The sequence below is a fragment of the Apus apus genome, chromosome 5, assembly GCF_020740795.1.
Source record: "Apus apus isolate bApuApu2 chromosome 5, bApuApu2.pri.cur, whole genome shotgun sequence".
Taxonomy (NCBI): Eukaryota; Metazoa; Chordata; class Aves; order Apodiformes; family Apodidae; genus Apus; species Apus apus.
In genome coordinates, this window is record NC_067286.1 from 26,291,652 (window position 1) to 26,306,427 (window position 14,776).

The 14,776-nt window shown below is 39.3% G+C and overlaps 1 protein-coding gene across 2 annotated transcripts in view; it reads right to left on the reverse strand.

Annotated features, from left to right (window-relative positions):
• INO80 (INO80 complex ATPase subunit) overlaps nt 1-14,776 on the reverse strand; it is a 70,945-nt gene that overhangs the window by 27,016 nt on the left and 29,153 nt on the right. For both annotated transcript variants that reach the window (XM_051620727.1, XM_051620728.1), the window contains exons 19-25: nt 14,620-14,705; nt 13,477-13,644; nt 12,910-13,043; nt 12,064-12,131; nt 10,562-10,655; nt 9,201-9,378; nt 2,429-2,569 (exon numbers count right to left, since the gene is read on the reverse strand). In XM_051620727.1, the coding sequence (XP_051476687.1) occupies nt 2,429-2,569; nt 9,201-9,378; nt 10,562-10,655; nt 12,064-12,131; nt 12,910-13,043; nt 13,477-13,644; nt 14,620-14,705 (869 nt within the window). The remainder of the gene's footprint in view (nt 1-2,428; nt 2,570-9,200; nt 9,379-10,561; nt 10,656-12,063; nt 12,132-12,909; nt 13,044-13,476; nt 13,645-14,619; nt 14,706-14,776) is intronic.

The window sequence follows — 14,776 nt, forward strand, 5'->3', positions numbered from 1 at the left end:
TAAACCAGATTGGTTTACAGGTCTATGCATGCAGTCACATGAAACACTGCAAATTGAAAGTGACTGTGTCAAGTAAGACTTTGTATACACTCCCTCCACTTAATAGGTACTACTAGAGTTGATGCTATCTTGTACTGCCATCTGCAGTCAAAGCATAGGACTGTCTTTTGTGGGCGAGGGCAAAACGTCTCACATTTCCAGTTTTATTGCCTGAACACGGATGTACACCACACTGATGCTACAGACTTAGGTTGTTCCTTTTAAAGGACACTAGTAACCATCACATCTCAGTTCATTTTTCTGCACTGGATATGGTGAAACAAGAACTGCTTCAGGCACAGACACCCTGTCACATTTATTTTCAGGACACCCAGGACTGTCAGCCACTACACACAAAACAGAGTAGACTAATTTCTGAAATCAAAAGGAATATTCATACACTAGGAATTCTAAAAGAAAAATTAAGTCAGTCAGTCAAAAAAGTCATCCATTCAAGCTTGTTCCCCCTCTTCATTTCTCCTTTTTGTAATGGCACAGTTTAAGGTGTTTTTTTTCCAGGTATGTTTTTGTGGTTTTGCTGGTAACAAAAGGCAGGGTAGTCCTTAGTACTAAACCCTCCTATACCAACACATTCTTGTCAGACTGACTGAATTTAACAGTTATCACGGTTCAGAATTACATTAAAAAAATATAGTGATAGGGATATATGAATGCATTGCCACTTTAAATTCAGTAACTTAGTTTAGTTAGGGTAATTGTAAAACACTTTCTGCGTTTATTGCCATGCAAAGCTAACATTTAGGATGTTGTGAGATGCCCCAAAACCACTTCTTACCACAATACCTCTGACACACTGGGATCTACTAAACTGCTAAACTAAACCAAACAGCATTACTCTAAAACAAGTAAGTAAGGTTCTTAATGAAAACAAAAATACAAGATGCATCCTTCAAGTTACCTTTTGTGATTGAAGCCTAATCTGTACTTAGGAAAATTGTCTGCATAGAAAGAAAACTAAAGCCACCTCACCACTATCCCCCCCCCTTGCAGCTGCTACATAAACATACGCTCCTATTTCTATCATTTGCTCCATTAACTTCCCAAAATTCATCATCACAGGTCAAACAACAACAGAAGGCTATAGTTTCTGAGAACATATGTGCCCTTTCTGCTGTATCAGGTCTTCTACACTCTTGCCAAAAGTTTCTAACAAGCATAAAATTAAGTCTTTGTATTCCTGAAAACAAAAAGCCATGCCTCCACTTAATCATTTTTATACACCAGCCAAGCCAAAAGCAGTGACTTTTACTCACTAGAATAAATGTCAGATATGCTCTCTTCTCCTCTTTCCCTTCCCCCTCCTATGTAGCCTTCTGAGCCCCTATCCTCCCTTCCTAATGTATAGGAAGTATTCAACATACTCATCTGCAATGCAAATTTAAGGGAAAACGGCAACATATCAAAGGAATCTGAAGAAGTGGTTTTCACAAGGCACTCTCAGAATAAACGGCTTGTTCTTGAACTAGATATGTTGTGACTGAGAATTCAGTTGGATTCCTGGTCCCTGGAGCTGAAGGCATGATGAATTCAAGGTTGACCAGCAGCACATGGGCAATGAGCATGTAGTGTTACTTGCCACCCTCCCTTCTCCAAATACCAATGTATAATTGCACGTGGCCCCATCTGATCAAGCCTACAGCAGTAACATCAACAGTTACTAAAGAATATAGCACCTGGATGGCCTGCTAATATAAGCACATTTTGTCCAGCTTTGTCACAATCCAACAACATGGAATGAAAGCAATAGCCATGGACTTATGAAGGTCTCTTGTGTCAGCTCAGGAAGCTTCAGGTGAAGTAATTACAAATTTCAGTTAATAGATGATGGACAATCCCAAGCAGTACCACTATAATATCCAGAAATTAGAAAATGCCAACTCAAGTAATCCTTGTATATTGCAACTTGGTGTTTCCTTTTTGGAACAAAAGCTAACACTACGACAGAAAATAAACATCCTTTTCAAAGACACATTGCTTCTCAGCCACTTTTTGTCATGCAGAGTCAACCAAGAAATGACCCAATTCTGTTCTTATCACATCTCTCCCTTAGATTATTTGGGAATAAGTTACTTGACAATCTCTTCTGTAACTTTACTGCTTTTGGTATTAGGAGAGAAAGTGAAATCTACATATCCCAGAATAACTTCTGTTGGGTGCATCTCACAACTTTCCTTTTCCCTTCAGTACACATTACAGTCACTTCCCCTATGAAAAAACCCACTATTGAATACAGCAGCAAAAGGATATCCTCACAACAGCTCTACCCAACCAAAAGAAAGTAATAGATCATTCATTTCCTAAGACACAATTCTAACAAGATTTGAAACACAATGGAAAATACATAATTTACAAGCTAACTTGGACTTACCCGTGGGCTGGCTATGCACAGGAAGGACGGCAGCTCAGTCACCTGGCAGCACCGAACACATGAGGTAGCTGATCTCCTTCGATGAATGACATGATCTGAATAGCCAGTCACTGCTTTACAGTAGCTACTGAACACAAGGTTCTGAAAACAAAATGAAAATCAAGAAGTTACTAAGTCTAGAAAGAAAAACGCCTCTTAAATCTTGTGACCACCCATGAGAACAACAGACTAAGGACATTCACCAAATATTTATCTTTGAAAAAGGAAACAACACATCTTCTGCAGTCACAACGTACAGGATCTTTCTGTAATTATCAGAACATTCAAATCCTGAGATGGTTAAAATCAGATTAGCTCGTAACAGCACTTGCCTTTACGCTGATTTGGAACCAGAAACAAGTTTTTCCTTCTTTGGACCTTTTGACTTTAGATTTTGTAATGAAGGAAATACAGGAATATTCTAGTAGGTCTGATTCTCAAGCTGTTTTGTAGCTACTCATTTATGGTTTCTGAAGCATGGGTGAAATGAAATTTGGCAGATAAAATACAATTAAGACTCAAATGAGATTGGATTGGCATCTTTGGACTTTCATCTTTTCCAACCTTTTTCTTCCTTTCCTGTGCAAAAAGGCTCTGAATTTAATCCTAAAGATTTTCAAGGTGCTAGCACGGTTATTCACACACATGAACGTACCCAGGTGTAACATCTGGAATTTGCCACAGATGTATTAATGTCCTTTTGATACAGAAAAATATATTGACTCAAAAGCAGGGGGTTGAGATGACACTGCATTTTAAAGAAAGGAGAGCTCTTTGGAGATGCTCAACACTATGCAGAAAAATTACACAAAGAATTATCTTTGCTCGTATCAGTTATTGTATTTCCTTTTTTATTCTGAATATCTGCATCAGACAATGAAATAAAATGCTTAGAGACTAAACCATTTTTGTTCCTTAGTTTTTGTTCTGACTTTTCTATATTTATGGTGACCGATTGTTATATATTGTTAGGTAAAACTGGCTTCCTGTAGTATAGATTCCACATACTATAGGAAGCAAGCAACAACAACAAGAAAATAAAAATCAAGCATTAAAAGATATACTTCTCACTGCCATAGGATCACAGCATGTGCCCTCCTGACAATTCTAGCAGTAAAATGTAAATCGTATCTAAAGCTTTGGCATTCTTCTGCCCCAGTTCCTAAGGCACCAGAATTAATTGCATGCTACTTTTATTTTACACAGCCTCTCAATTTTGCTTGAAGTACAAGGTACATCATAGAAGCACATACCTTGTGTATTGTGTCATATACTGTATATATGCATTTCTATCTATGTCAAAAAAATACTAGAAAACACCCACAGTAGTAGTCTATAATGGACGATGCATTCTGGTTCCTTTCCATTTCCAGATGTAGATGCCCTTAGCAATATACATGGATAATTTGGAACTTGCTGACAAGGGAGAAAAACATTCTTACTGTACATACATGCTAGCCCCACCTAAGAAATACAATCAGGCAATCCTAGCACGTAAGTGGGTCTTTCAGCTGCTACCGGTGTGACTCGTGGTCTGGAGCTGGCAAAAAGAAAGTTCATACTCTTGACTCAACATCTGCTCCTCTATATAAAAGGTGAGAGCAAAAGAGCTGACAATAGCCTTTCACTGACACTCAGCAGGGCTAAAAAGCACAGGTCAAAGCTCAGGCCACACTGGATAATGTGAAGTGATCCCAAAAACAGGTTCTTACTCAGCTGGCAGTTCTTTATCAGCAATGCTAGCTTAAGCAACAACTGCTTCACATGTTTAGTCTTGTCCCCGCACAGCCCCTTCTTGTTGGCCTAGCTGTCTCTATTCATTAAGATGCTGATCAAGATGAAAACAAACCCTTGCCCCTCCAAGCTAGTTTTGTGATCTGTTTCACCACCTGGTAAAACAGGCCGTGTGCTGAAACAGCAGAGTGGGCCACACATGGCTGGGAGTACACAGCTGCGGACAACGGATGCAAACACTGGCTTACTCATCTGTGGACCAGAAACGGTGGCAACAAAGCACCAGTACTGCAGCTGAAAAAGGGGAATCCCTTCCCATGACATAGTTCTGCCACTTCTTGTGCCAGTTTAATCACCTGTCACACCCCTCCACAAGTGTATTTAGCTACACACTTAATCAGAAAACAAATTCAGCAGATATGAAGAGATGAAGTTTTCTGTGGTCAGCTCATGCAGAGCTGTGAGTGTGCAAACCTACATCAACAGAGGCAGGACTGAGTGACTGGAAGTAATGAAAGGGCTCGACTGACTCAGAACAGCTGCTGTAGCTCAGAGTCCCTGCCTTCTCTGCCCCTGTGGCAGTCACTGGGCACACAGCTGATTTTATGATGAGGAATCAGCATTGCAAGCAGTCACAAGAGGTTTCCATTAAGTCTTACAACAGCAAGCACTGGCAAACTGATTGTGGCCTGGTTGTTAGAAGGGTTCATTAACTTTATTTCCTACAAACTGAGATTACAAGAAATGGACAGAGAGGAAGCTACCAAACTGTAATTCCAAACCTATGCAAGTTTGCTATTTAATTCTCTTGTGGAAACCAATACTGAAGAGCCACCAAAGATGCCTTCAGCCCAATTAGAAGAAACATAAAGGAAAACTTCCAAGAAGGTATCAAAAAGAAGAGGAAATTATTATTATTATTGTGTACACACAGTATTAGAAATAGTTAACAGGTATTAATATGGTTTTCAGCATCATGCTTCCCATGTGCAAACTATGAGCAGGTCACATAAAAAACATCCCTCTTTGAATTCCCTGCCACATGCAGCCATTAAATATTCATTAACAAAGCAGACACCAGATAGAAGAGAGACAGCAGAAACCTACTTCCCTTCAGTCACATACATGGCAAAGCCAGGGTAAGGTTACAGAACTGAACACAGCCACAGCTCTGAAATGGATCATACACCTTAGTACGAAAAAGACAAGAAGCGAAGGGGAGGATCATTAAAAAATACAAACGCACACATCTACTGCAACCATGCAATCCAAAGGAAGTGCTGAAAGAGGCTTTCCTGTATTGCAAACAGAGCTGCACATACATATGAATGATTGCTACCAGCATCTTAAGCTCAAGAATACTTCTAATTTTTTCATATAAAGAAAATTAGGAAAGTAAAGGACAGAATCAGGAAACTTCATGGTTGGAAAGGACCTCTGAGATCACCAATCCAACTGTTTACACACACACAAAAAACCCAAACCAAACAACAAAACAAAAGCAAACAATAAAACAAAACAAACAAACAAACAAAAAACTACAAAAAAACCAAAACCAAACAACAAACAACATACCCCACCATAAAAACACCCACAAAACCTCCACAACCTTGGCCACTAGAGCATGCCCCGAAGTGCCACATCTACACATTTCTTGAATACCTCCAAGGACGCTGACTCAACCACCTCCCTGGGCAGGCTGTTCCAGTGTCTGACCACTCTTTCAGTACAGAAATTCTTCCTGATGTCCAATCTAAACCTCCCCTCCTGCAACTTCAGAAGGGTTCATCTCCACAGATCAGATTTTATATTAGTTTAAATCAATGTATACAAATTAATATACATGTTGTGGATGGTGCAGAGTAAGAGGAATGAAGAGATCTCTCACTGCAAGGGATTTCTGTGTTTACATGAAGAAACTCATACTATCTTTAGAGAGATGTTACCTCAAATTCAGAAAGACTCATTAAAAATAAATGTGGGTTTTTTTGGTCTACTGAATTATTTTCAGTTTGTCTCTTACATCGGAAATGCTGATCTGAGCAGTTAAGAAAAGCCTTTCCAGATTTATACCACTTCCTTTTTCCTCTGTTTCTCCCCCTCCTCACTACTCCCTACATGTTACTATATTATGAAGCCCTAGAGGAAGCCTTGGGGAATTTAACACTTAAAGTTTCTCAAATTTGGGCTAAGATAAAAAACATGAGTTAATACTCTCAGTGATGCATGCTGTTAAAAGACAGACATGTAAAAAGGGCAGTTTGTTTTTCAACTCTCCCTTTGGTTTGGAGTATGGGATTATTTAGAGATCATAGAATGATTAAGGTTGGAAAAGACCTTCAAGATCACCAAGTCCAACCATGAACTCTAAAACCATCTTGCAAAGTACATCTACCTCCTTTCAGGTAGTTGTAGAGAGCAATGAGGTCTCCCCTCAGCCTCCTCTTCTCCAGGCTGAACAGCTCCAGCTCCCTCAGCCTCTCCTCATAAGACCTGTTCTCCAGACCCCTAAACAGCCTAGTTGCTCTTCTCTGCACCCTCTCCAGCACCAAAATGTCCTTCCTATACTGTGGTGCCCAAAACTGCACACAGTACTCGAGGTGTAGCCTCACCAATTCCGAGTAGAGTGGCTGGATCCCCTCCCTGGTGCTGCTGGCCACACTATTCCTGACCAGGTCAGGATGGTGTTATCCTTCTTTGCCCCCTGGGCACACTGCTGGCTCATGTTCAGCCAGCTGTCAATCAGCAACCCCAGGTCCCTCTCAGCTGGGCAGCTTTCCAGCCACTCCTCCCCAAGCCTGTAGCGCTGCTGGGGGTTGTTGTGGCCAAAGTGCAGGAACCAACATTTGGCCTTATTGAAACTCATGCAATTGGCCTTGGCCCATCAATCAAGCCTGTCTAGATCCCTCTGCAGAGCCTCCCTGTCCTCAGGCAGATTGACACTTCCAGCCAGCTTAGTGTCATCTGCAAACTTACTGAGGGTGCACTCGATCCCTTCATCCAAATCACCAGTAAAGACGTGAAACAAGATCGGCCCCAGCACTGGGCCCTGAGGCACATCACTCGTGACCAGCCCCAACTGGATTTAACTCCACTGAACACAACTCTTTGGACCTGGCTGTCCAACCAGTTTTTGTCCAGCAAAGCAAATGCACATCCAAGCCATGAATAGATGTCCTACATGCAAGCTTGCAAACAAAATACTGCAAATGTAGCTTATTTTAAAGTTACTTTAGGTGGTAAGTTTATCTAATATGCAGGTCAGAAAACAGTTCTAAAGAATCTGTTATAATTGCAGGGCTAAACTTCCTTTAGATTTACTGGGGTTGTCACAAATACACTTTATTGCACACACTAATGAACTGTGTTCCTCAGCTTGCTGTTTTCTGTGTAAAAGGTATTACTTACACCAGTCACTAGTTATACCAGTCACAGCAATGAGACAAAAGTAATGGCAACCTCAAAGAACAGGAATTATTTGGAAAAACCGAAGTATGTGTTATGTCTTGACAGGTCATGGTACAGGTGGGTCTGTAGCCTGTCCAAATGCTTTACACGTCAGCGTTAATTTGAAAACCTACATGTGCATATTGCACATCTCATATTTAATAACTACAATGTTAATGCACCTTCTGTTCTTTAAAAAAATATAATTAATTTCATTTTAATATTTATACATGCTAATGGCAAAGGCTATGTAAAATTCTACATTGTCTCTCTATATATGTAAGAATTAGTGCTACTTCTGGAAGGGCATAGACTTCTGATACCATCTTCTACTCCTTTACAGTTAGGCTGCAACATTACACCACCACCTAAGTTTTCCTTAACCATACCAATAGGAGGACAGAGCTACAGTATAATTTCAGAAATAAGCATTATACAGTCCGTATCCAAACAGCTGAACATCATCTTAAAAAATAAAACCACAACTAACTGAAAACAAATCCATACAGCGTGGACATTTTAGCAAGCTAGACATAGAAACATGGAATATTAAACACCAGCACAGCCAGGGTTAACCAGCACACACACTCAGTTGGCCTGCTCTTTGTTTGATAACAAGGAGGACTCATTTTGTTGGCTTTGCTGTTAACGCTGCAAAACATGACACCAAGCCCGAGGTTGGTTTCCTACTGCTTATGCATCTTCAATTTCAACTTCCTCTACACGCTATTCAATTGAATTCTGGCTATCTCCTTTCCCCTTCCACACTCATGAACAGAAGCAATATTCCCTAGAGAAATTTGGCACAATCTCACTGTTTCAGAAAAGATTTTTGTAATGCATATCTGCTAACTGCCCTAAGATGCTCTCCTGACTCTGTGCAAGCACTTCTGTGAACTCACTTCCCAGTGAAATGAATCAATGGAGTTATAACCTAACTCAGGAAATCAACAGCATTTTAGTCACAGAAAGACAAAACCTTCACACACATGCCAGGCAAATTATTAGAGAAAATGACTTTGCATTACACAATAAGATGAACACTTTTTAAATCTACCAGCAGCAGAAGCGAATTTCAGAGGAGAAAGACACCATGGATAATGCCTGCCCACCAACTCTGAAAACACTACGAGGATGAAGTCTCTGCTTTCTCCAGTTGCTGTAACAATGTACTGAATCTGAAAAAAGTTGGTTTCAGCCAGAAAACAAACATATTACATGTAGGAAAACATTACAAAATTCTTAAGCTTACAAGTAGAATCCATCCCTCACAAATCTTGAGTCTAGTTCTGTTGCTCCAGTAACATTTTAATTACTTTTAATTCAACTAATGTGTTTTTTATAGCTAGTTTTGAAAGGTGTCACCACATGGGAGGAAGGTACCAGTCAAACTGTTTTTCTGTTCAGCACTCTGAACTTTATTACCTATATCTAATAAAGCAGCTAATAAAGTCATCCTGTTTCCAAGTCTTGTTTTAATCTTTTTTATAAGAATGGAAAGGTTTTTAATCATGAGGATTTGCTACTGTCTCCACAGTAAAATTTTGCTTACCTGCAGCAAAGTGCAGCTGTGCAAGTTTGGGAAAGACAGTGGGAAATCTACATCAAGCAAGAAATCCCTGTTCCTCAGACAACGTGACCCCTGCTGTTTCTCCCATTCTGTCTCCATCCAGGAGCGCCTGTGATGGAGCCTATAGGATGCTTTCAGAGACAGGAAAAGAGCTAACCATCTGAAACAAAACACAGGAGATACATTTATTCACTGCTTTCTGAAATAAAGGCTTGACTGTATTTACAATGTAACTGTATTTGACACAAATGTTTTTTTAGACTTTCAGGCTTACAGTGCCTTGACTTAAAGTAATTTTTGCTAGACACCTCCCAATTATATTACACTTATTTTAATGTTTTCTAAGGTACCTTAACTGAATCTAAATTATTATATCAAAATAAACTTTGAAGCACTTCATATAAAATGGTGGAGCCCGAGTTATTCACTATTAATAAAAATTTTACTCTGACTTCTCTATAAACTGCTCCATACACCAATTATTTATAACAAACTGCATAATGAACACAGAATTTATCATAAAAATAATTCAGACAGGTCAAGATAAACTTTTATTATGTTACTGAAACACAGACAAGAAACAGCAGTCCAAAATAACCACAATAAAAGAATATTACACTTACAAAGCCCTAAGCAAAACAAGTTTATTAATAAAGACTTGCTTTTAGTCTCATATTTCTTACTGCCACTGTCTAACTGCAGAGTACACTATAACTTTAACAGATTGCTTTGCTTTCCAAGATAATACAGTTCATGGTTCTAAAAATCCATTATCCTAAGCATATGGCTTGGAATTCCATTCTATATTAAAAACAGGACATGTGGAAGGTAGACAGTATGGCTTGGAGCTGAAGAAAAACTATCACAGCAAAAGTTTATTCCACATATGTTAAAATATACACTGAAGAGCAACTGCTAAGAACAGCAATTAACTGGCCTTCAAAAGTCTACATTTTGCACTTGCTAACACCAGCAACCCAGAGTGTGATCCTAAACAAACTCTCCTGTTGCTTTTCGACTGTCTTGTGTATTTACAATGTCAAATCTTTTTAACAGAAGTTTTCTTTTGACAGAGGCATAAAGATTGCCTTGTATAATGGTGTCCTATACCTGGGAGAATACTGTAGAAGTTGCTGTAATATTTGATAATGATAGAGATTTGATAATATTATAAAAATCACAGAATCTTAGGGGTTGGAAGGTACCTCGAAAGATCATCCAGTCCAACCCCCCTGCCAGAGCAAAAAACCTCTAAGTCTACAGATAAATGCTGCTAATATCACCTGTGCTTTTCCTATAATTACTAAAAAGGGGTGGGGGGAGCAGGGGGAAGTTGTCCTCACCTGGCTAAATGTCCCTGATTCATGAGGTTTGCCATTTCCACTGGAGAGACATCAATAAATCGGAGGAAAGAAAAACAGCTTTCTTCATTGATGCCTATGTCACAGAAATACTGAAGTTAGGCCAACACATTTCACCAACACTCACAGCTGAAAACAATAAGCTTATTTCATCAACTCAAGACACACATTATCTGACACACAACAAATCTAGGTGAATAAACAGGAGATCCTAATTTAACCTAGATCTTTTAGAAATACTGAAAACTTAACTGTTGATGCCTGAATCAAAGTACAAGTTCATTTTCCAGCCTGGGCAAGAGAATGCTGTTTACCAAGAAAGACAAGTATGTCCTAAGCCAGAAAACCATGCAGGCAGCAAGGACAGTAATTTTGCTTACTAGGAATCAACAGGCAGTGTTCATGTCTGTGAATCCAAACAGGGGTATGCCAGGCAGATGATCAGGAGATGGATACCTCAGGGTGCCTGCCAAACACGCGCCTTCTCTGTCAGGCAGCCAGTCAAAAAGGCTGAAAGGCTATGCAGGAACTGAGAGGGGTATGCGAGTATGGGGATAGGAATGCAACAGCTATGGAGAGGATGATGGGAACATTGCAGTGAAAGGGTGGGGAGCAGTAGAGACAGGTTCCACTGCTTATGAAAAAAGCCTTTCAGGCCCACCCATGTGCACCGAGTATCCTCAATACCATCCATAGCTTTTTATTATCTAACTTCTTAACAAAGACTATATTCCCAAAAGTATTTTCCTTTTATGCCAAAAAAGGGTCCCCATGAAAAAGCTTATTATGAACATCAAAACAGAGACCAAAATAATCAGCAAGACACACAGAAGTTACAGACAAGTGCAGACTCCTGTAGCTGCCTCTGGGTCTTCTTATTTGAAAAGGATTTTGCACAGCTGAGCAGGTCTGTGCTAACAGATTCCAGCATAGGAATGCAGCCAGTACACTCTTGGGTTTTTTTTTCCTCCCCAAAATTTTCCCATCCCAGCTGAGCAATCTAGTTATCTCTTTTTAGCAAAAAAATAAATAATCTATAATAATAAATGGTATTTGTCAATTTAATCAGTTTATGTGGGGTTTTTTTGCTCATTGACTAGATCCTGGGTCACTTGCATCTCATCTACTTTTTACTTGAAAGAGAATTTAGCAGTTTCCCACACAGGAAAAATTCACATTAGACGAAAATGGCAGCATTATCCCTTGAAGTAAGTTAAAACAAGATAGGAGGAATGGAACAAGAGACTGCACTAGGATTAAGTAGGGACTAAAAAACAGGTTGTCCATTGATAATTCTGCCATCTGCTTTCAACTTTTCTCCTTGAGCAAATGAAATACATGTTCAAGTACAAATGCTAACAGAATTCTAACAAGTTCTAATCAGATTACCTCAGAGGACTGTCCTCCTAGTCCTTCCCCCTAAATAAGACATACTACAACATCACATGCAAGTGTGCAACCAAACTTGCTTCCTGTATACCTACCCTTCCTATGGAAGAGAGACTGCTGGATGTGGTCTGGTGCAAATGGTGAAAGTAAAATCCGTAACCACCTGAAAACAACAAAAACAGAATCACTAACACATACAACATTCAATCACTCAATCAGCAGAAAAAGCAGAGTAACCATTCAATTCTTCATCTGAAATATTTCAGCACTCTGGCTATCTGGAACTGCATGGCAGTTAAAAGAAAAGCATTATCAGTCCACATGCACTATTGCTAATTTGACATTGAGACACACCATTGTTCTGGAATTGCATTTTGTGCTGTAGAACAGTTAGTTTCATTTTCAAACATGGCTTTCTCATCTCTGCCCTGAGCACTCCTCATGACCAAAAGCAACAAAAATAAATCAGAAATTGCCATTGTCAGAGAAAACAGTAAACTGCACGCAGGCAATTTCTATTCATCCAAGGTAAGCACTAAAAGCTGTCAAGGCACTAGCAGATGCTCATGATATACCGTGTTACAAAAGACACTGATAGCTTCCTTAAACATGAAAACTTACTGAAGGGAAACCACTTGTGGATTGTTTCTAAAAAACTCTTGAAGCTTAATTCCATTACACATCATCAGCAACAACTCTGAATTCCTTTTCTTGACTTTCTTATTCAATTTAAGGGATATCTGATGATCACGATTCCACCAGCAAAGAGCATCAGATACCGGATGCTTAACAGTTGAATGAATGAAAGAAAACGAGGCATGTATTGCCTGGCCAATGTCATTTAAGTACATCAGGTAAGGGAGTTAATTAGCACTTACAAAGCTAAAATAAGTCTAAGTAATGACACTAAATATGCTAAACTGGAAAAGGAGTAGGCTTGCCTGTCCCGTGAGTGGTTAAAGACCCTGATCTGTCCATGACGGTAGATGAACTTTGAAATCTGGTATGGCTTTAGGGAGATGTGAAATGGAGACCACGTTTCTTGTCGCTCAAACAGCTCTGGGTGATTGCATACCTAGAAGAAAGACAGCATCTCAGACACTTGGAGGAATTAATTTAGTCTGATGCAGCGTTTACATCCCAAATCAGCTACGGCTACTGATCACTAAAACTTTAACATTTATTAGTATGTCACAGGTATTTATCGACTCAAATTTCAATACTACATCATAACCTTTCCTATTCACATGGCAGCTATTGCCTCTTCTTCCCAAGTGAATTATTTCCTTCAACAACCAATTTGGAACAAAACCAGTTAGAAAATGCACGCACCATTTGGCTAAAGATCTTCTACCCCAACCTCATGCTACACCGCATCAGAAGCAACTGAACTGCATGCAAATTTCGTTGCCTATGCCAGAGTTTTTTTATATGGTGCTTTCTGGAAGCTGTATTTTAGTTCTGAGCTAATTATACTTTTAAAAAATTATTATTTAAAATAGCATTACCTTCCTGAACTGCATGACTAGATTCATGAGACTACTAGTGGTGGTCTGTGCTTGCTGAGTAGTGCCCATTGAGGACTGCAGGAGGTCATCAATAGAGATTTTGTTTTTCAGAGCTTGGTACAACAGCTTCTGTCGACTTGTCTGCTGGCAGTACATAAGAATTTCAATCTGCAAAACAGTAACAAAGATTTACCCTTTTCTGTCTCTGAAATGGAGGATGACTGTATCAGCACATACAAAGCAGAGAGAAATGTATCTTGAAGGAAATATAACTTTTTCAAAAAAGACGTATATATGCTGCTGCATTCATGTCTGTTATTTCAGGATGCAATGTGGGAAGCACTTAACTGATAGTTGTGTTTTGGAAGGCTCATGTAATGATGTAGGAGACAGACCTTTAAAAGTATATGAGCACAACTAATTAAACAGATTCATAAGAAGTTCTGAAAACATGACATCTGCAGCTGATCAGCTTAAAATCTGACCTCAATGCTACTAACCTACTGCTAAAATGCTAGCCATTTAGAGCAATCTTAAAACAGCTGTCAGGAGCTCGTGATAAGAGCAGGTTCATCACATAAGTGTCTGTGGGAAGTTCTAGTCTTGAAATTCGTAAGCACATCAAAAGAAAGCAGGTATCTCTTAGCCAGTAGTCCCAAAACCTGGGGACACGTCGGCTGCAAGATCATTCAGTATTGCCAACATCCACAAGAAAACAAGAGACTAGTGAGTTCGGTACAATGTTGCTGCTATGGATTTCTTGGTCTTTACAAGCAGGCAAAATAATCCTGAATTCATGCCAAATCCTTCACAAAGGCAACTGGAGATGTTTATCACCCGATCATCGCTATATCAATCTCCTTCACTTCAATTAGTGATATTTCTGTTAACTTGATCAGCCTTAAAGATGCTTAACTGTAACTGCTGACAAAATGTTTCCCCTAGAAGAAAAGTTGATCAATTAGGGGTTCTTCAGTTACATTCACTTCTAATGAGATTTCTGCAATGTGGTGCCAGAAATTGAAGGTCTGTGAAAGGTCTACAATGACATTTCAGGCATGCAGACTGACAAGCAAGTTTGCAAAAAACAGAGCTATGACAACAAAGTTGAAATATTCATTCCAGAGAAATACTTTTTCTCACCTTATCTGACAGCTCATTTTCCACATCCTTCTTTATTCTTCTCAACATGAAAGGCTTCAAGATCATGTGTAAGCGGGATAGCTGATCTGAAATGTGGAAGAAGGGACAATTACTTCACCAAAGAAGAAAACAATATGGCATTCTACTACAAATTAAG